The sequence below is a fragment of the Stegostoma tigrinum genome, chromosome 2 (genome assembly GCF_030684315.1).
Source record: "Stegostoma tigrinum isolate sSteTig4 chromosome 2, sSteTig4.hap1, whole genome shotgun sequence".
In the NCBI taxonomy this organism is placed as follows: Eukaryota; Metazoa; Chordata; class Chondrichthyes; order Orectolobiformes; family Stegostomatidae; genus Stegostoma; species Stegostoma tigrinum.
This window is the reverse complement of record NC_081355.1, coordinates 102,315,080-102,336,422: the sequence shown is the minus strand read 5'-3', so window position 1 is coordinate 102,336,422 and position 21,343 is coordinate 102,315,080. Positions and strand designations below refer to the sequence as shown.

At 41.3% G+C, this 21,343-nt stretch overlaps 1 protein-coding gene across 6 annotated transcripts in view; it reads left to right on the top strand.

The window, feature by feature from the left end:
- LOC125465351 (E3 ubiquitin-protein ligase HECW1-like) overlaps positions 1-21,343 on the top strand; it is a 430,630-nt gene that overhangs the window by 112,063 nt on the left and 297,224 nt on the right. For all 6 annotated transcript variants that reach the window (XM_059638143.1, XM_059638132.1, XM_059638131.1 and 3 more), the window contains one exon: positions 7,056-7,163. In XM_059638143.1, coding sequence (XP_059494126.1) covers positions 7,056-7,163 — 108 coding nt within the window. The remainder of the gene's footprint in view (positions 1-7,055; positions 7,164-21,343) is intronic.

Genomic DNA, 21,343 nt, shown 5'->3' with positions numbered 1-21,343 from the left:
GTAAGGGTTATCATTGGAGACTATTTTAAGCTCCACCCGATCTGATGATGCCATACAGCCCTGGGTGAAGAAATTGGAGAAAAAAAGCTCTGGATTTTGAACGTGTAGTCCTCATACCCCCATTTATACCTCATGGCCATCATACAATAAACTATATCTTGTTAAAATGAGAGCATCTTGTTTAGGCCCTGAATGTTCCTCCACAACTCTAAACCAAATGTGCTCTGCAATCCAGCCAAGACAAGATGATTGGTGCCCCCATCCTTCCACCCATCACACCAAATGGTAGTGAGAGGTGGGCAGTTGTTGTTGAATCCCAAACGTGTAACAGTGAAAAATCCATTAGATCCAAGAGACAAAGTTTCCAGAGAACCAAGTGAGTTTACAGTTTTACCACTTCAAGATATTTTCTAATCATTTGTTCAGACATGTGTGATTCACCTGTCAAGAAAATGGGATTTGAACTTTGTCTCCAGGCCATGTTACACTTTAGGAACTCCTCATACAAGCACTTGAACATACAAGCAGTCAACAGGAATTCTGAGAAAGACCAGCAAAGGAGAACCAGCACTGCTCCAGCCCGTTGTCTTTATTTTGTACATGGGTGGGGATCACTGTGGGCAGAAAAGAGCTGAAAGACTTGTCCCACTTGGTAGTTTCAGATTCCATTGGGAAGTTACAGCATTAGGTTCAGATTCCACCATCCGAGAGCAGCATTCCCAGATAGAGGTTCGGTTAGGAAGTGTGTATATCGGACCTCTGTGAGTTAAGTTAAAAATCATTCTTGGGTAAGAAAACACCTTCAAATTAAAGTGCAGAAAATGGCTGAGAAGGCTATAAGTGAAAAAAGCAATCCTTAAACTCACAATGAGCACAGCCACCCCAGTGGGTGGACACTGCAAAGCAGTAAGTAAGTAGGGAAATCAAGAGCCACAGAAGTACATGATACTGAGGTGATAATGCTAGAATGTCTCAAAGCAGAATTCAAATGATAAAAGAGAAAATTCTAAAGTTAAAGCAGACAGAATCTAACAGTCAATTTTTCAGATCAATGTAGCCAGCTTAAGAGCTTGTGTTTACTGCAGTGACTTACTGGCTCAGCGTACAGTATAACACATAAAATCACAAAGGTCCCATTTTCCTTCACCTCTGCTACTGTATCCTGGTCCCTGTTTCCCTGATGATCTGTCACTCTCCTCGACCTACCTGTCGCTTTCAGTTCAGCCACATTTTAATGATGTTATCCATGTCCCCAGTTTACTCTGAATTCCTGACTACCGAAGTGCTGATGCCCCTGCTGGCCCTGCCCTTATCAAGGCCAGCATGATGATGACTCACCCTGACTACACCCCCACCTCAAATTTCACCTATGACTGTGAACATGCTCTCAGATAAAACATACAAGCAGGCCTATCCCCAGGCAATACACCTTCAGTTGCATGATGCCATGAATAGAATTTAAAAATCCCTGGTTCGTATACAACCTACTCCCCAAGTGACCATGGCCCATCCCTCAGACAGAGTTTGTATGACAGCCCTGTGCTTGTGGTTCATCTCCTGGACTGAATATGCCATATGACCCTGACTGACCAATTCTATTTAACTTTCAGGACTGACAATGGCACAATCCCCTGATGGTAACAGATCTCATTGCTGGATTATTGGACCACCTGCCTCACTGATACTTTTGGAGATTAACAAAACAAATGCAGAGTGGATGTTTCTCCGTGTGGGACAATTTAGAATGAGGGGTCATAGATTTAGAATAAAGGCTGGCAATCTTAAAATGGAGATAAGGAGGAAGTAATTCTCTCAAAAGATTGTGAATCTGTGGAATTCGTCTACAAATGGCCTGGCCCCTGGGCTGAATGGATTCAACCTTCATCCTATTCAACCCTTTCTCTTTAACACAACACAATACTAGTCAATGTAAATGCACAATGTTTGCCATATACGTTGTGGGTACATGTGCCCTTCTATCTGGAGGCTGAAGAGCAAACTTGAACGGTACATTCTTGTTGTATACGGTTATGTTTCTATAGCATTAAGTATCTTGTTCGTGGAGAAATTTAACTGGGAAGCAGAAATCCATTCCAGTAGCATCTATAATTCATGAGACGCCAATGCATGTATAAAGGGCATCGCACTGAGCTTTATAGTGGCATTAACACCCTCACCTCCCCAATATTGATGCTTCACTCTTTCCTACAGTTAGAACACCCTGCTTTGCCTTTTACATTAAAGTGTCTCTCTCACCCATAAGTTGTCTTGCTTATCTTCTGCATTAAAGTGAGAAGAAAAGCTGTGCCTGAGTCTGTGCACTAAGGTGCCAACTGTAAAGCAAAAGTAGAAGCTGGTGCATGCCAATTTTCCTCCTGCCCTCATTTCCAAGGAGTGCCTTCAGCAGCTGTAGAGATTACAACGAAAGTGAAGGTGAGGACCATTTGAGAAAGTTTTGAGCGAGGCAGTCAAAGCTCAGTACTCGCCTGAACTGAAGGCTGCAAAGTAAAGTTGATGACTACAATCTTGTTTCATACAATTGAGTTTCTATAGCATAAAGTATCTTGATTGGGCAGAAATTTTATTGTGAAGGGTAAGTCCATTCCAGTGGCATCTATAATTCATGAGATGCCAATGCATGTACTTGGAATTCTTATGACTCTTGTGGCACAGTGGTAATGTCCCTATCTCTGGGCCAGAAAGTCTGTGTTCAAGTCCTAACTGCTCCAGACGTGTGTAATAACATCTCTGAGCAGGTTGATTAAAATCTCATCTGCATATAAGCTTCTTGATGGCAAGAAAGTCATCTTATCATCTAAGGAAGGATAATTTAATTGCTAAAGTTTACCTCCATGGCCAGAATATGATTGATTTTTAGTCTTGTTCCCAGCTAAGTCATTACATTATCCATTAGCCTTGTCACCTCAGTGAGTGAAAAATGACACCCTTGGGAACAGTTTATCCACAATGGGTGAAGGAAGGAGCAGAGGCAGGTGAATGAGTGACTCATGAATTCATTGTACTTTTTATTGAAGTTGAGAATAGATATGGTGGGGAAAGGAGTTTAAGGAGATAGTTTAACATGAAGAACAGAAGCAGAGGTTATCGTTGCATTTTATTCAAACCTGGAACAGTGAGAAATGGGAAAACATGTGAGCTAGGAGCAGGAGTAGGCATTTCAGCCCTTTCGGCCTGCTCCACCATCTAATTTGAACATGGATGATCTCATCTTAGTCACAACTGCACTTTCTTGCCTGCTCTCCATAACCCTTCAACCCAGTATTAATTAAAAATCTGTCTATAACCTCTTTAAACTTATTCAATGTCCTGGCATACACTGCACTCTGGGATAGTGAATTCCACAGATTCACAACTCTTTGAGAGAATTAATTCCTCCTTATCTCTGCCAGCCCTTATTCTAAAACTATGACCTCTCATTCTAGGATAATAAAATGTGAGGCTGGATGAACACAGCAGGCCAAGCAGCATCTCAGGAGCACAAAAGCTGACGTTTCGGGCCTAGACCCTTCATCAGAGAGGGGGATGGGGGGAGGGAACTGGAATAAATAGGGAGAGAGGGGGAGGCGGACCGAAGATGGAGAGTAAAGAAGATAGGTGGAGAGGGTGTAGGTGGGGAGGTAGGGAGGGGATAGGTCAGTCCAGGGAAGACGGACAGGTCAAGGAGGTGGGATGAGGTTAGTAGGTAGCTGGGGGTGCGGCTTGGGGTGGGAGGAAGGGATGGGGGAGAGGAAGAACCGGTTAGGGAGGCAGAGACAGGTTGGACTGGTTTTGGGATGCAGTGGGTGGGGGGGAAGAGCTGGGCTGGTTGTGTGGTGCAGTGGGGGGAGGGGATGAACCTCTCATTCTAGATTGTCCACAAGGGGAAACATTGGCTGTATATCAGCTTTGTTGGTCCCCTATGGTATCTTATATACCTCAATTAGATCTCCTGTCATTCTTCTAAACTCTAGCCAGTATCAACCTAATTGCTCAATCTCTCCTCATAAAATAAGCCTTTTATCTCTGGAAGTAATCCAAATGAACATTCTCTGAACCACCTCCAACACAGTCATATTCTTCCTCAAGTAAGTGGACAAAAGCTGTCTGCAGAACTCCAGATGCTGTCATATCAATGTATTGTACAGTTGCAACCACACTTCCCTGCTTTAATATTCTATTCCTTTAGAAATCAATGCCAAAATTCTAAATTTCCTCCTTATTACCAGCATACTAATTTTCTGTAATTTACGCACGAGGATACTCAGATCCTTCCATAACAAAGGATGCTGAAAGTTCCCTCCATTTAGATAATAAGTTGGCATTTTATTCTTCTGGCCGAAATGGATAGCTTTACACATACGCAATGTTGATATAGGAAAGTGGAACACAATAGTTCACTCTACTGGTGAGTTAAATCTGGTGAGGAATAGCCGAACTGGTTGTCCACCATGGATACTTAGATCCGTGTCCCTTTGAACATGAAATTTAAAACCATATTTACTTTTACTGTAACCACATGAGCTCATTCATAGCCTTTCATATGTTTTATGAACCTTTATATTCTTCTCTTGTTTTACATACAGAAGTGGGTAATGCTACATGCCTGGAACTACACCCATCCAATGGATGTCACAGTGTTGAAGGACAAATTGATGGGTATCTTGAAGACTCAAATTATTGAAGTCTTCATTTACGTTATTGATAAAGACAGAAAAGAGCCATAGACTTAACATTGATACGTACTGAACTTTACTAGTTAGTGAATTTCACAACAGGCTGTTACCATTAATATCTGAGCCCCGATCACACAAATGCAACCGTTTCAGTATCTAGCTGAGAAACTGACAGATATTGTAACAGATGGAACTTTACTGTCTGCCCTTTATGCTCCAATTTATTGGCTTTTGTGAACTCAAAATACACAATACCACTAAGCTATTAGGACTGACTCATCGTAAGATTTGATCAAGTTTGTGAAAACTTAATTTTCAAGAATGACATTTGCATTCTTTCATAACCTATTTTATTTCTGAGTAGTGTACAGCATACTTATATATTAGTAACAGATAAGCCACAGGAAGAAAGTTGGTTGCAAATGATATTTTTAAAGAAAATGCTAAAGACCTCTTCTAATTGTTGGCCATAATTTTACCCACTAAGCTATAACAATGCGTCTTCCATGAGGCTAAATTGAATCTGAGTATATGACTTTTTTTACGGTTCTATTTTTGGTGCATTCCCAATACCACCTTTCCAAGAATTAGATTCCAATTTGATTAATAAGCTTAAAGCTTGACTTTGTCTTCACAAAAGGATATCCCACCATCGAGAGAAATGGAATAGGACTTGAGAGGAACTTGAGGGCGTTCCCACATATCTGTCACCTTTGTCCTTATAGAAGGTAGTGGCTTGGAAGATGCTGCTGAAGGAGTCTTGGTGAATTTCTGTGGTGCCTGTTATAGATGGTAAGCCCCGCTGCTACTGAGTGTGAGTGGTTTCATCGGGATGAGAAAGCATTCCTTGGATTGTGCTCAATGATTTATTGGATCAGTAAACAACATTTCCTCAAATCACTCACACAACATCCCATAAGTTCCCACTCTGGCCAAGAGAATATTGATCTCGAGTGTATGCCTTCACAGTAGCATAAAGATAGCACATCCCGGAACGAATGAAAATATATTAGGATGAAGTTTTGATGATAAACTGAGCAGTTAATCACTGATCACTGGCTGAGCACAGATGTGAAGATTGACTTCAAAAACAGAAATTGCTAGAGAAACTCGACAGGTTTGGCAGCATCTGTGGGAAGAAAGCAGCATTACATTTTGAATCCGATAACACTTTATTATGAAGATTGACTGCTGATTGAAGTTGGACAGATAACTGCCATGAGTGGAATTGGACAACAGTGCAAATTACTGGCATTCAAAAAGATGGTATGAGGGGAAACAAGGTTAATAATGTATGAACTAGGGGCTCTTTTGATGCAGTGTATGTCCCTACCTCTGGGCCAGGAAGCCTTTGGTCAAGGCCTGTCCCCTCCAAATATGTGTGGTAACATCTCTGAACAGGTTGATTAGTAATGTCTATAATGTGTGAAATAGTTTGAAAGATTGAAAAGCGATTGTAAATGGTTGCCAACTTGCAAAGAGACAAGTGTTGAAAAGTAATAAAATGTGAGGCTGGATGAACACAGCAGGCCAAGCAGCATCTCAGGAGCACAAAAGCTTCCAAGATAATAAAATGTGAGGCTGGATGAACACAGCAGGCCAAGCAGCATCTCAGGAGCACAAAAGCTCCAAGATAATAAAATGTGAGGCTGGATGAACACAGCAGGCCAAGCAGCATCTCAGGAGCACAAAAGCTTCCAAGATAATAAAATGTGAGGCTGGATGAACACAGCAGGCCAAGCAGCATCTCAGGAGCACAAAAGCTTCCAAGATAATAAAATGTGAGGCTGGATGAACACAGCAGGCCAAGCAGCATCTCAGGAGCACAAAAGCTTTCCAAGATAATAAAATGTGAGGCTGGATGAACACAGCAGGCCAAGCAGCATCTCAGGAGCACAGTGTTGAAAAGTGTTTGTTTATTGGTTATCATGGCACGACCTTCCAAGTGGTCAACAAAATATATTTTCAGTGAATGCACAATAAGGATATTACAGCTTTCAACTATCACGCTTTGAGGAAATGGGCTTAGCTCCTGCACCACTGGCCTTTGTCATACCCGACATTAAAAGCAAGGCAATTCTCCAACCTCCTATTCTATCATGTCAATGTGCATTGGAAATAAAGTCTCAAAGATTGATTTCTAGACTTCAGGTTCAAATTATGGCAGCGAGCTGCTCAGATTTCATTTTGATAGATTCTTGTGTTTAGTCAATCCCTCAGCTAGGTTTTGCAGTCATTTTATTCTCATTTTTGTTCCCCATGTGAAGTTTCCATGACTGCCAAAATCTCCTTAATCCAGCTGTGCAGGGCCTACACTGCAATTGGAATACTCAATCTTATAATAACACTTTTCAAATTTATATGTTTTCTTCTCATCCACAGATGAGGTCCTATCTGAAAACTTTCTGGACTACAAGAACCGTGGGGTTAATGGTTCACACCGAGGACAAATCATTTGGAAAATTGAGCCAAGTTCTTACTTTGTAGAATGTAAGTACAATGGCAGGCTATTCTGACCAATTTAAATGAGATGTAGTCTTCATTTCTGACTTATTTACGGAACGTTCTGTCCATTGATGCCATGTTTGTAGAGAAAATAGCATCAGATTGCTCATGTCTGACACAATATTTCAAAAATGAAGAGTAAATATGGTTTGTTGAAAATGCAAATAAAAAATGGCTTTACCAAAAAGGATAAATTGTTGCATAACATATTGTCACATCAGTTGCCCTGGGCTGTCCAATTTTCATAATATGTCTGGTAGGAGAGCTGTTGACTGTGTACTCTTTCATCTTTTGAAAACAGGGATGGTGCATTGATTATACTGAATTTTGCAGAACATGATGATACTTCATATGATATGAAAACATGATTAACTCTGAACTGGCCTCCAAACGGCCTAGCAAGCTACCTGGTTCGGGGCAATCAAGGCTAGATAACTAATGCTTGCTTTGTCACTAGCACCAAAATCCCATGGAAGAATAAACAAAAAATACAGAAACAAAATGAGCTGAACAAAAATATTTGCAGCAGCCTCTGCAGGTATTTTTAACTGAACTTTGGCACCAGCAACAGCCACATGATTTGTTGGCGAAATCTGGTATTCCCTTATACTGCAACTCATTCCTTTTCAGCATTTTGCTAGTTCAGAGTTTCTTATAACCCTCTCAGACTGCATCAACCTTTCAGCAGCAAGGGACAGGTTTTCACCACATGCAGCAGAAATGAATGCAGTGAGGTGCAGAGCAATTTTTTCCAGAGCAATAAGTGTCGTGTCAGATTTTCTAAATTACTAGAGGCATTTGGCAGGTCGCAGTCCAAAGAACCGAGCGGAAAGTTCTGAATGCAGTTTTTGTGCTAACACACAATCCCGGCGCTGCAGCAGTTTGGGCTAATTATGTCTTTGTTTTTTGCACTCCCATTTTTTTGGTATGGATGCATTTGCTGAATATGCTTCTGCAAACACTGGGGGATCTCAAGGAATATTCGACAAATTGTCAGAGATTAATTATTGTGAGCAGTTGATAATTCCATTCTCATTGAATCGTACAACCAGCAGGGTGGAAAACTGGATGGATTATATTCTTTGTGATCAAGCAGTTCCTAAGGTTTCTATTGCTGATCAGCTTCATTCAACTGACGCAGTCTCGTCAGAGTAAAAACCCTCAAAGGGAATATTACAAAGTTGAGTGTGTAGTGTTACTAAACTCAGATTTTTCTACTGTTGCCAGATTTTTCTACAGGATTGTAGAGCTAACAGAACTAACAGATGTACAGAATCACTCTAGTTGCCACTCTGCTGCACCCAGATTGTGTATGATGTTCAGGCAGCATTTGTTCAGAAATATCACTTCACCAATTGGTAGATGTTCCCCAGGAAGCAGACATGATGTATTAATTGTGCAATGTTCCGCAATCTTTCTGAATTAGACATGAATTCTCTGGTCCCATGCAGGGCAATGGACAATAAGATCTGCCACAGGCCCCAGTCCATTGGACTTGCCATCAATCCAGCCCAAGTGATGTTCGGCTCTTGAAGATCCTCCTAAAGTGTATTTCACCATACTGTCATAAACTCATACAGCATAGAAACAGGTTCTTCAGTCCAGCTTGTCCATGTCGGCCATGTTCCCTAACTAAATTATTTCCACTTGCCTGTCTTTGGCCCATATTCCTCCAAACCTTTCCTATTCATGCAGTTATCCTAATTTCTTCTAAATGTTGTAAGTGTATCTGCATCCATCACTTTCTCTGGCACTTTACTCCACACACGAACCACTCTGTGAAAAAGGTTTCTCTTCTGACCTTTATAAAATTTTCTCCTCTCATGTTAAAAAATATGCCCCCTAGTTTTGAATTCACCCACCTGAAGGAAAAGACCTTTGCTATTCACCTTATCTATACTCCTCATGATTTTATAAAGCTATATAAGGTCACCTCTCAATCTCCTATGCTCCAGTGATAAAAGGTCCCAGCCTATTTTTATAACTCAAAACCCCCATTCCCAGCAACATTCTGGTAAATCATCTCTGAACCTCTCCAATTTAACAATATACCTCCTTTAGCAGGGTGACCAGAAGTGTGCACAGTACTCCAGAAGAGGCCTCACCGATGCCCTACAACCTCGACATGACATCCCAACTCTGTACTCAAAGGACTGAGCAATGAAGGCAACCTGCCTGTTAGTGATGCAAATTTCAAAGAATTATGTCCCTGAACCTGGTCCGTCTGTTCCACAACACTACCCTGGGCCCTCCCATAAATTGTATAAGTCCTGCCCTTGTTTGTTTTACAAAAATGTAATAACTTGCAGTTATCTAAGTTAAGCAGCATCTGACACTCCTCAGCCTATTGACCCAATTGATCAAAATCTCTTTGCAATCTTAGATAAACTTCTTCACTGTCTGCTATACCACCAATGTGGGTATCACCCGCAAATTTACTATCCGTGCCTCCTATATTTTCATTCAAATTGGTCTTCTTCAGCTGGGCCCATCCTTTTCTATTTGGTAGTGCTCACTCAATTGCAGCCTCTCTGGTAGAACACACCTCCTGAGCCTGAGAATGTGCCCTGGAAAATCAGCTGCCTCTCTATCGTGATAATGCAGCCTGGAGCTGGAGGAACATAGCAGGCCAGGCAGCATCAGAGGAGCATCGAGGTTTCACATCGGGACTCTTCTTTGGAAACGGTGGGGTGGCAGAAGGGGGCTCAGAAATAAATAGAGAGAGGAGGGGTGGGGCTGGGGAAGGTAGGTGGGATGGTGATAGGTGAGTGCAGGTAGAGAGTGGTGGGGATTGGTCAGTGAGTGGGAGAAGCAAGTAGGTGGGAGAGAAGATGGACAGGTTGTGTCAGGTCAAGCAAGTGGGCATGAGAGGGATGGTTGGACATGAGATGATGCTGGGAGTCGAGACACTCTGAAACCGGTAAAGTCCACATTTAGACCATTGGGCTGTAGGCTGCCAAGGTGGAATAAGTGGTGCTGGTCCTTCAGTTTCCGGGTGGCATCATTGTGACACTGGAGGAGGCCCAGGATGGACATGTCGTCCAGAGAGTGGGAGGGAAAGTTAAAATGGTTTGCAACCAGAAGGTGTTGTCATTTGTCGCAAATAGAGCACAGGTGCTCTATGAAATAATCTCTGAGCCTCCACTTAGTCTCACTGATGTCGTGGAGGCCACATTGGAAGCAACGGATGCAATAGGCTATTGCATTTGCTGCTCCCGATGTGGCTTCCTTGACATTGGTGAGACCAAGCAGAGATTTGGAGACCATTTCGTCGAGAATCTGCTCTCTGTACGCAACAAATAACAAAAACATCCAGTCGCGAACTATTTCAACACAACCTGTCCGTCTTCTCTCCCATTTATCCGCTCCTTCCATCTCACTGACCAATCCCCACCACTGCCTACCTACGCTTACCTATCATATCCCATCTACCTTCCCCAATCCCACCCCTCCTCTCTATTTATTTCAGATCTCCCTTCCCCATCCTCCATTTCTGAAGAAGGGTCCTGACCCGAAATGCCGACTTTCCTGCGCCTCTGATGCTGCCTGGCCTGCTGTGTTCCTCCAGCTTCACACTTTGTTATCTTGGATTCTCCAGCATCTGCAGTTCCCATTATCACCAATAGACATGACATATTTTGCTGTTCTCTTTCACAGCACTTGTGTTTTTCATTAAAGAATACACAATGTGATGAATGCTGTGAGGAGATCAGGACTATCTTCTATTTCCATTGCTTCCAAGCCCATTGCAAAAGCTGTCAACAGTAGTGGGACAACTTGGCCTGGTCATCCCAGCATCTGCTTAGTGTTCCTTACCTGACACCCAGCACCACCAGCAAAATTGAATCATGTAGGTAGACCACAATGAAAGAATGTGGTGCAAAATCTTTGTGCAATGATTTTAAGTATTACCTCACCGAGCATAAGGGGCTCAAATCCTTTGTGATGTACTTGGTAGGGTCAGCTTAGTGAATTTTATCTGGACTGCATCCAAAGCCAGTACATCTGTTTTGGCTCATCTCTAGATGAGGCAAGAAAAATTGTTCACAATGTGCCAGCTATGGTCTGACCCATGCCTTGTGTAGTTTTAGCAAACTTCTGTGATTTTATTCTCCATTTCCTTTGAAAAGGGACCAACATTCCTTTGCCTGGCTACTCCCTGATGAACTTGCTTTTTATTATCTATGAGCAAAGATTACCAAACCCCTCTGTGCCATGGCTTACTTTAGTCTTCCTCCACCTAATTAATATTCAGCATTTTTATGTTTCATGCCGTAAGTGCACAATCTTACATTTTCCCACATACTATTCCATCTGTCAACTTTTTACCCACTTGCTTAATCTGTCTATATACCTCTGCAGACTTTTCGTGTCATCCTCACAAATTTCCTACCCAGCCATTTTGTGTCTTTTGTCAATGTGATGGTGGTACATTCACTTCCTTCATTCTAGCCATCAATCTATTGTAAATAAATGTGACCCCAGCACTGATCGCTATAGCACACCACTATTATTTACAACATATATTCATGGCTTGATTGATCGATGTAAATAACATTCACCACTTCACTTTCATATATCCTGTCTGTTTACACTTCAAAAAATTCTATTAAAATTGTTGGGCATAACTTCCTCTTCAAGAAGCCATGCTGACTCTGCTTGTTTATGTTATGCATTTCTAAATGCTTTGCTGTTATGTCCTTTAAAATAGACTCTAACATTGCCTCAATAACATAAGTTAAACTAACTGGCTTATAGTTACAATTTTTATTTCCTTCTTATTTAAACATTGATAGGTTTCCGATCCTTTGGGACTTTTCCAAAATCAAAAGTTTCTTGGGAGATTATTACCAGTGCATCCACTAACCCCTGATACCAATAGCACTCTACTTTTATAATCAGTTCTAAAGGAACTGGGTGACTGCTGTGAAACAGCCTGCAGCTCTACAGATTCAGTGGTACTAATGTTTTTACAGAAGGGTGGTCTTTAGTCCCAAATTTGGGCATCCTCTTACGTGATGTATCCCACAGTGAACCTCCAACTCTTCTGTACTATAGACATTATGTTCCCCCAATGTTGCCACTGTGTCATTATGAATAGTTAATTCACTTTTACATTACCATATCTCTCAGTCTCATGTTACAGCCCTGTAAGAGGGAAGGTCATAGATCTAGAGTGTACACTCTGTTTTTCACCCTACAAATTCTGCATGGCCTGCTGATTATTTTCAGGAATTCCAACATCCGCAGTGTTTTGCTTCTGGCCTTAAAACTCCAAATTTGGAACTTGTTTTCAACTGCATGTTAGACCCTATGGATGTGTGCAGGCCTGATTTTGCAGAAATTGTAACAGGCTTGTTTTTCAGGGTAACATATGTGTTGTCTGAAAATACCGTACTGTTGCAAAAGCATAACAATTGTCACAAAAGCGCAATCACTTCTTCCATCTAATTGATGTGATTTAGTTTCATTTGGACCCTGAGGCTGTGTAGGGTTTTTCATCTACCCTTTGTCTGAGAATATCTGACTTACCCGATCCTGTGGAGTATTTCATAAGAATCTCAGCCAAAAATGGACAACTGACAGTTTGTTTGTAAACAGGATGAACTAATGGGAGATGACATAAAGCATATCTTCATTGGGCCCTCGAGGGACAATGGTCCTTTTTTTAAGACAGATGAGTCAATTCTATGCAGCATTGCTTGAAATCAAGAGTCTTGTCACCAGGATTTCTCTTTCAAACAAGCAATTGATAGCTATTCGGGCAGCTGGCCAATGGTGAAACCCTCCGAACCTAAAAAATCGTAGGCTGCAATATTCAGCCCTTCTTTTGCGGCCAAAAGCTTCTCATCTGTTAGAAATTAATTAACTTCTTCCTGATTTTTTGTGCGTTGTCACTCTCAGGGCTAGAATCACTGACGGGCATCTTCTACACTATTCCAGAATTAATGACGCATGACTCTTTGAGACACGTTTAGTTGGTACATCTGTCAGTATCTTCCAATTGACAACCAAGTGTACTAATGATTTTAAAGTAAAACTGGTCTCACTTTTCAACAACAATTTACATCTATTCTTATAAGACTTTACAAGGTGAGAAGGGAGAACTTCATACAGAAAATTTTAGGATATAGATTAACAATAGGCTTTTACAACAATTGACAATGGTTACATAGTTTCCCTGAGGCTAGCTTTCTACTGAATTTAGTTTCACCATCTACCATCATGGGATTCAAACTCAAGCCCCCAGAACATTAGCCTGGGGTCCTTGGTGATTAGTTCAGTGACGTTACGACCAATTTTGAACCCTCCATTAATGTTACTTACAAACAGGATATGTTCAAGGTCAGAGCTCTGGAAAAGAGGGAAATTACTGATTCACCTGAGAATTTGTCCAGTCGAAAGATGGTCTCATCGGTGATACGATTGTTTAGAGTGTAGGAGATCCAGCCATGACAGCATGCCCTTTGAGGGAGGACAGATGTACTCTCAAGAGAGCGATCGACATTGGCAGAAGTTCTGCATCAGTTGGATCATTTAACTGGGAGAACAGACAAGGCTTTGCATAATGTTGATGGCCATTCCAGCCTGAATGTGAACAACATATTTGCAAAAGAAATGAAATATTTCAGAAGGGCCAGCAGAAAAATCAAAACAGGAGGACATGGTATCAACACAGCAGAGTCATGAAACTGAAAGGCAATTGTCTTGCTCTGATCAAGTACTTACCACTGTAATGACATTCCCCAGGAAGGAACATCATTGCAGAAATGAGCAGATACCAGTTAAACTCACAGGGACAATTTTCTCACAAAATAGACCTGAACACTTTAGAAAAGTGGATAAAGTGCATATGCAGACACTGGTAGAAGTCTGGCAGACTAGAATTGCCACATTCCCATAGATTAGCAATGCCATGCATCAAAATGTTTACCTAACCTCATCACTTCAGTGATTGTTTTAACTTTTTGTGCTTTACTTACTGGTTCATCAAGCAATGATATTATTGAAATCCCTTCAGCAATGTGATAGCTCTATCATATAGTCCCTTAACTAATGTACCTTAAGATATAGGAGCAGAATTAGGCCATTTGGCCCAGGGTGTCAACTAGTGGAAATATCTTTTCCACATTCACTCTATCTAGACCTCTCAGTATTCTGTAAGATTCAATGAGATTGCCTGTCATCCCTCCAAACTCAATTGAGTACAGAGTGCTTAACTGCTCCTTATATGACAGGCACTTCATTCACACAATCATTCTTATAAACCTCCTCTGGTCTCCCTCCAATGCCAGCATATTGTTCCGTATATAAGGGACCAAAACTGCTCACAAGGTGCCAAATGCAGTCCGACCATAGCCTGATACAGCCTCAGCAGTGCATCTTCGCTGTTGTATTCTAGCCCTCTTGAAATGAATGTTAACATTGCATTTGCCTTTCTAACTGTGAACTGAACCTGCACGTTAACTGTAAGAGAATCCTGAACTAGGACTCCAAAGTTCTGTTGTGCTTCAGATTTCCAAAGCTTTTCTCCATTTAGAAAATAGTCTTTGTCTCTATATGCTTTGTCCCATTGTAACAGCTCCCTCCTTCCCCAGTATGGATGCCAGTGTCCCATGAATTGAAACCCATTTCTCCTACACCAATATTTGAGCACTGCATTTATTCTTTAATCTTGTTTATCCTGTGCCAATTTGTTTGTGGCACAGGTAGTAATTTAGAAATTATCATTTTGGTTCAGCTTTCTAATTTAGCTCTTAGCTGCTCATATTCCCTCAGCCCAAACTATTTCCTCTTCCTACCTATATTGTTGGTATTTATTTGGACCATGACAACAGGACCTTTCTCCTCACACACCAAGTTCCTCTGCAGCACAGATGAGATATCCTGAATCCAGGCACCAGGCAGGCAACACAAGCTTCGAGACTCTCGAACCAGGCCACAAAGAATAGTGACTATCCCCCTGATCATTCCAACTCTGATTCCAATTAGATTTCTCTTTTCTCTCCATCTTGAATGGCTCCATGTACCTTGGTGCTAGGGTCAGTTTACTCATCCTCCCTACAGCCATCACTCTCATCCAAACAGGGAGCAAGAATCTCAAACCTATTAGACAAGTTGAAGGGCTGAGGATCCTACAGCACTACCTCCTGCATCCCTCTACATGCCTCGCTGGTAGCCACAGCCTCCTGACCCTGACCACTGACTGAATTCAAATAGTTAACCCAAGGCATGTGACTGCCTCCTGAAACACAGCATCCCAGGTAATTCTCCCCCTTCCTGAAGTGTCATAGTGTTTGAAGTTCAGACTCCAGTTCATCAATACTGAGCCAGAACTCCTCAAGCAACAAATGCTTGCTCCAGATGTGGTCACTTTGAACCACAATGGGATCCATTAACTCGTACATCATGTAATTACAACACATCACCTGGCCTGGCATCTCTATGTTAATTAGTTAATTTTTAATTTCATTTTTAAAAATTTTGGACTGGACCTTTAGTTTACAGCATGTAAATAGTCTCCATTTACCTTCAGTCTGAAAGTAACATATTATAGCTAGGCAATTTTTGACTATCAACAAATGATTTTATGGTTTACCTGTGATGTCACTACTTTGTACTGGGCGCCTGATCCTTGGCTTCAATAACTTTACAAGCTATGAGCCAAAAAAAGCAAGCTAAAAGCACCTTTTCCCATCTGCACCATATTGCCATGTTGCCTCCAATTCCCAAACTAGAGATTCACTCAGGCTGTGTCTAGCTTTGGTTGTGTTCACTCTTCCCTGACCATGCAAAGTTTACTGATTGGTAACTTGCTCATTACCTCCTAAAATAATTCTAACAGATTTGTCAGGTATGACCTCCCTTTGAAGAAGCTGTGCTTACTCAGCCCTATTTTACCATGCACTTCCAAGTATTCTGCAATGTCATCCATAATAATGGGCTCTAAGATCTTACCAATGACTGAAGTCAGACTAACTAGCCTATTGTCTCCTGTCTTCTTCCTCCTTCACTTCTTGAATGGGGGTGTTAACATTAGCCATTGCTATTCCTCTGATATCCCCACTAGGCTCTCCTTCCAACTGACTCTGGCCAGCTCCTTCCCCATGTCTTTGCAGTTAACCTTTACTGAATTGTTACATCTGATTCCAGCTTCTCCCTCTCAATCTTCAGGGTGAATTTTATCATATTATGGTCACTGCCGACAGGGGCTCCGTCACCATAAGTTCCCTAATTGTCTGTATCATCCACACATCACCAAATCCAGAATTGTGATCAGAGGTAATAGGAACTGCAGATGCTGGAGAATCCGAGATAACAAAGTGTGGGGCTGGATGAACACAGCAGGCCAAGCAGCATCTTAGGACCATAAAAGCTGATGTTTCGCGCCTAGACTTGGCTGCTCCAAAAAGCCATCTTATAGACATTCCATAAATTCCTTTCCTCTGGATTTCTAGGTGTGCCTGCATTTTGAATTTCCCCATAACCTTTTCTGATACAAACCCCCATTTGTCAAGTCGCTTCTCAAATAAAGCTTAATATCTTCAAAATAAATTTCTCCAGAAATTAGCTTTTCTTTCTCCAACTGAAACGAAGTGGGTGTTGAAAGATGCTGTTTGTTGGATAGTGGGCTTGCTGCCAGCCGTCTGCCCAATGGATAAAGTCACACAAAATCCACCTGCTGTATTCATGATTTTTTTGTTGCTTATGTCATGTGAGCTCTTCTTTGATGCTTTCTTTACTGATTCAATATATTGATACGCACAGCTCTTCTCCTACATCGATACAGCTCTTTTGCTACCATATGAGGTGCCTCTCTATATATGGCACTTTTTGCTAAAGTAGCGAAAAGTCTCCTTGAAAATTTTGCTCTAATTGCATGATGCTCAGAATAAATCAAATGAATATTGATGTGAAAGTCTTTTTTTTCCGTTTTTACCTTAGTTTCATTTGATGAGCCGTTATATCATTTTTTAATTAATGAACGAAATTGGAAAAAGGGATTGAAATGTGCTACTGATGGATGTCTTTGCTAAGAAGTAGAACATTTTCCAATTTTGCCACTTAGTGCCAGTATTACATCATTGGGGAGGTGATGACCTGGTGGTATCAGTACTGGACTGTTAGTCCAGACACCTAGATAATGTTCTGGGGACCCAGTTCAAATCCTGCCACAGCCAATGGTGGAATATCAATTCATTAAAATATCTGGAATTAATCATCTAATGATGACCATGAGTCAATTATTGGAAAAAAAAAATCTGGTTCACTAATGTCATTTAGGGAACTGCCATCCTTACCTGGTCTGGCCTCCAGACCCACAACAACATGGTTGACTCTGAACTGCCAACTGGGCAATTAGAAATGGATAATAAATGTTGCCTAGCCAGCGACACCCTCATCTCATTAATGAGTCAAAAAAGTGCCTTGTTTTAATGCATTCTAGTAACGTGACTACTGACTCTCCTTTTTATACTATCATTATCCTGAGGGTTACTCAGAAGCTGAGCTGGACTAGCCATGTAAATACTGTCACTGCAAGAACACATCAGAACAAACGAATCCTGCAGTGACTTGACTTCCCAAGTCCTGTCTCCATCTCTGAGGGCTGAATCTTGCTGTTTTTGGCTAAGTGCAAGTTGGGCCCTTTTTTTATTGTTTTGGATGGATTCGCACGATGTGGCCCAGTGAGTTTTAATACTGTATCTTACCAAACTCACCCTATTTTATTACTGACCCACCCCTGTGGACTGTCTCATTTTTGATTGTATCCTTGTCTTACCTCAGAAATCAGTGTTAACATTTCGGGTCCAGTGACCCTTCTTCAGGAAGGACCCAAAATGTTAACTCTGATTTCGCTCCAGATGCTGCCACGCCTGCTGAGCTTTTCCTGCAATTTCTGGTTTTTGTCCCATCTTTATTTTCACCATCAACTCATCTGGTATAATTGCACGGTCCTTTGTAGTACACAGGAGAGTTGCATTGGAGAAGCGTTCACAATTTTTGTTTTCTATGAGATGTCTATAACCTATCTCTGGCTGACAAGGAGGATTTGCTATATGTCTTTAATATGAGCATGCAAATAAAATGTCACTTTCATGACATTCTGGGCTGTGTTTGTTTGTGGGTTACAATGGATTAGGGCCCCACAATTGTCACAACCTGGGCCAAGAGGGCTATTGTGTAGGAGGGGCTAGTTAAGTCCCGTTAAGAGTGATGGTGGTCTCCCATAGCTCATGTCAGTAGGATGCTCTCCAGCACTGGTGGATATCCAATCCCAGTGGAAGAGATGGGTGCTCCTGATCTAGATAAGGGGGATAAAAGGTCATCACAAGGTGGAGCTATCCACTGAAATTATTCAGTAAATTTCGAACCACAGAGCCCAGAACTGACTAAAGGTCATGATGAAAAGGCTAGTTATGTATTGACAGAATTATAATGACACCACAAATTATAATAGTTAACATTGAAAAAAATCCATGTAAACCACTCCTTGTGAAATTTAGTACAATTTATTGATTAATATGAATTTGAATTCTCGGAAAGTATTCCTGTTCGGGACTCTTCACCGAAAGATCATGCAGTGGTGCAGATTATTCTTTAGTAAAATAACGACTGAGGCTAAGAGCATGAATCACATCCATCAATCAATAATATTTGCTCAGCTATCCGCTTTGTCAGTATCTACAGTTTTCCCTTGTAAACTCCAAGCAGACAAGTGATTATCTGACAATGGAGTTGGATGTATAGGTTCACTTTCAGTTAGGTAACAAAGCCAGAAATAAATCAATAAAAACCTAACGAAGTTGGTACTTGTAAGCTCAGGTAAACCTTACCATCCCTTTATAAATTGACAGTTTATGACGAACTGATAAGACACAGAGAACTTGGCAATGTAAAGACAAACCTTCACATACACTTCCCTCCTCTTGCACCCTTCCCCACCCACACCATTTGTGAAATCCTCCAACTGGTATCATGGCCAAGAGCAGCAAGACATGCCAACTGTGAAAAATAATTAATTCTTGTGCATCGATTAAGACCATCATTTACGCTGGGGTCTGGAATTTTAATAAATAGCAACTTTTATTTATATTTTGGAACACTGTTAGAATATCCTGGGATTAGATTGGTATGGTCTTTGCCCCAGACCATGACAATGAAAGAATGCATTCCTGAGTATATAAAGGGAAACCAGTAGAAACCTATGTATTAGTCTGACCATCCAGCAAGTGCTTTACTTAAATGGTTTATGCTGACAGTGTTTAGAAAATTGATTGTGCTGTAAGAAATAGCCATGAGAGGTCTATAGCAAAGAGAAAAGACCCTTCAGCTCATCAAGTCTAATCCATTCCAAGCAAGGGGATCAGATCAATCAGATCAAAGCTTTGCAGTCCTCCACATCCAGTAGTGAATGGGTACAACATGGTGTAAACACCTAACTAAAGGAGAAGGTACCACAGATAACTACATCCTCAGTGATGGGGAAGTCCAGCACGTCAGTGAAAAAACCAGACTGAAGCATTTGCAATAATGCTCAGATAGAAGTGTCTTCTCCTTAAGATAATTCAATTAATTCCATGTGATATCAAAAAATGGTTAGAGATACTAGATATGGTAAAGATAACAACCCAGAATCCCAGCTCGAGATAGTAGGAACTGAAGATGCTGGAGAATCTGGATAACAAGGTATAGAGCTGGATGAACACAGCAGGCCAAGCAGCATCAGAGGAGCGGGAAGGCTGACATTTCGGGCCTAGACCCTTCTTCAGAAAATGCTTCTGATGAAGGGTCTAGGCCTGAAACGACAGCTTTCCTGCTCCTCTGATACTGCTTGGCCTGCTGTGTTCATCCAGCTCTACACCTTGTTATCCCAGCAGCAGTTGTGTAATAAGGCACCTGCAAATTTTTAAACTTATTTCAAATGCAGAAAGTGACAATTGCATCACACAAACACCTGTTCCATCTCCAAACAGAGAGAACCAAATATATAAACAAAAAGAAGGAGTAGGCCATTCAACCCATGAAGACAGTCCTTGCTAAATTTGAACAAGGATTGCTTCAGTATCTGAGAAGTCACAAATAATGCTGACCATTTGCAGTCATTAGCGAATATTACCACTTCTAACCTTCTGATGGATGGAAGGTCATAAAGTCACAGCTACAGCATAGAAAATGGCCCTTTAGTCCAATGTGTCTATGCCAGATTAAAACAATCACCTAATTATTCCAATACAATTTTTCAGCTCTTGGCCCATAGACTTGTATGTTTTGGCATCACAAGTACACATCTAAATATTTCTAAAATGTTATGAGACAGCAGGTTTCTTGTTCCCAACACCTATGTTTATCCCTCGCATTTCCGGATTGCACATATTACTGTAGCTGCTACCTAGACAACTTTTTTTTATCTTTGGAACATAACCTCCCTGGTCCTAAACTCTATACCTCTGCTAATAAAGGCAAGTATCCCATATAGCTTCTTAATCACTTTATCTACCTGCCTCACTAACATATGGGACTGGTGGACATGCACATCATGTTCCCTATGATCCTCAGTGCTTCCCATGGTCCGACAGTTCATCTTGTATTCTCTTGCCTTGTTTGTCCCACTCATGTGCATCACCTAACACTTATCCAGATTGAATACAACATTCCATTGACCGCTCTATCTAACCAGCCCATCTTTATTCACCTTTGTTGGTAAAGTGTTGGAAAAGGTTATAAGGGATAGGATTTATAATCATCTAGAAAAGAATAAATTGATTAGGAATAGTCAGCATGGTTTTGTGAAGGGAAGGTCGTGCCTCACAAAGCTTATTGAGTTCTTTGAGAAGGTGACCAAACAGGTAGATGAGAGTAAACCGGTTGATGTGGTGTATATGGATTTCAGCAAGGCGTTCGATAAGGTTCCCCACAGTAGACTATTGTACAAAATGCGGAGGAATGGAATTGTGGGAGATATAGCAGTTTGGGTCGGAAATTGGCTTGCTGAAAGAAGACAGAGGGTGGTAGTTGATGGGAAATGTTCATCCTGGAGACCAGTTACTAGTGGTGTACCACAAGGGTCGGTGTTGGGTCCACTGCTGTTTGTCATTTTTATAAATGACCTGGATGAGGGCATAGAAGGATGGGTTAGTAAATTTGCAGACGACACTAAGGTC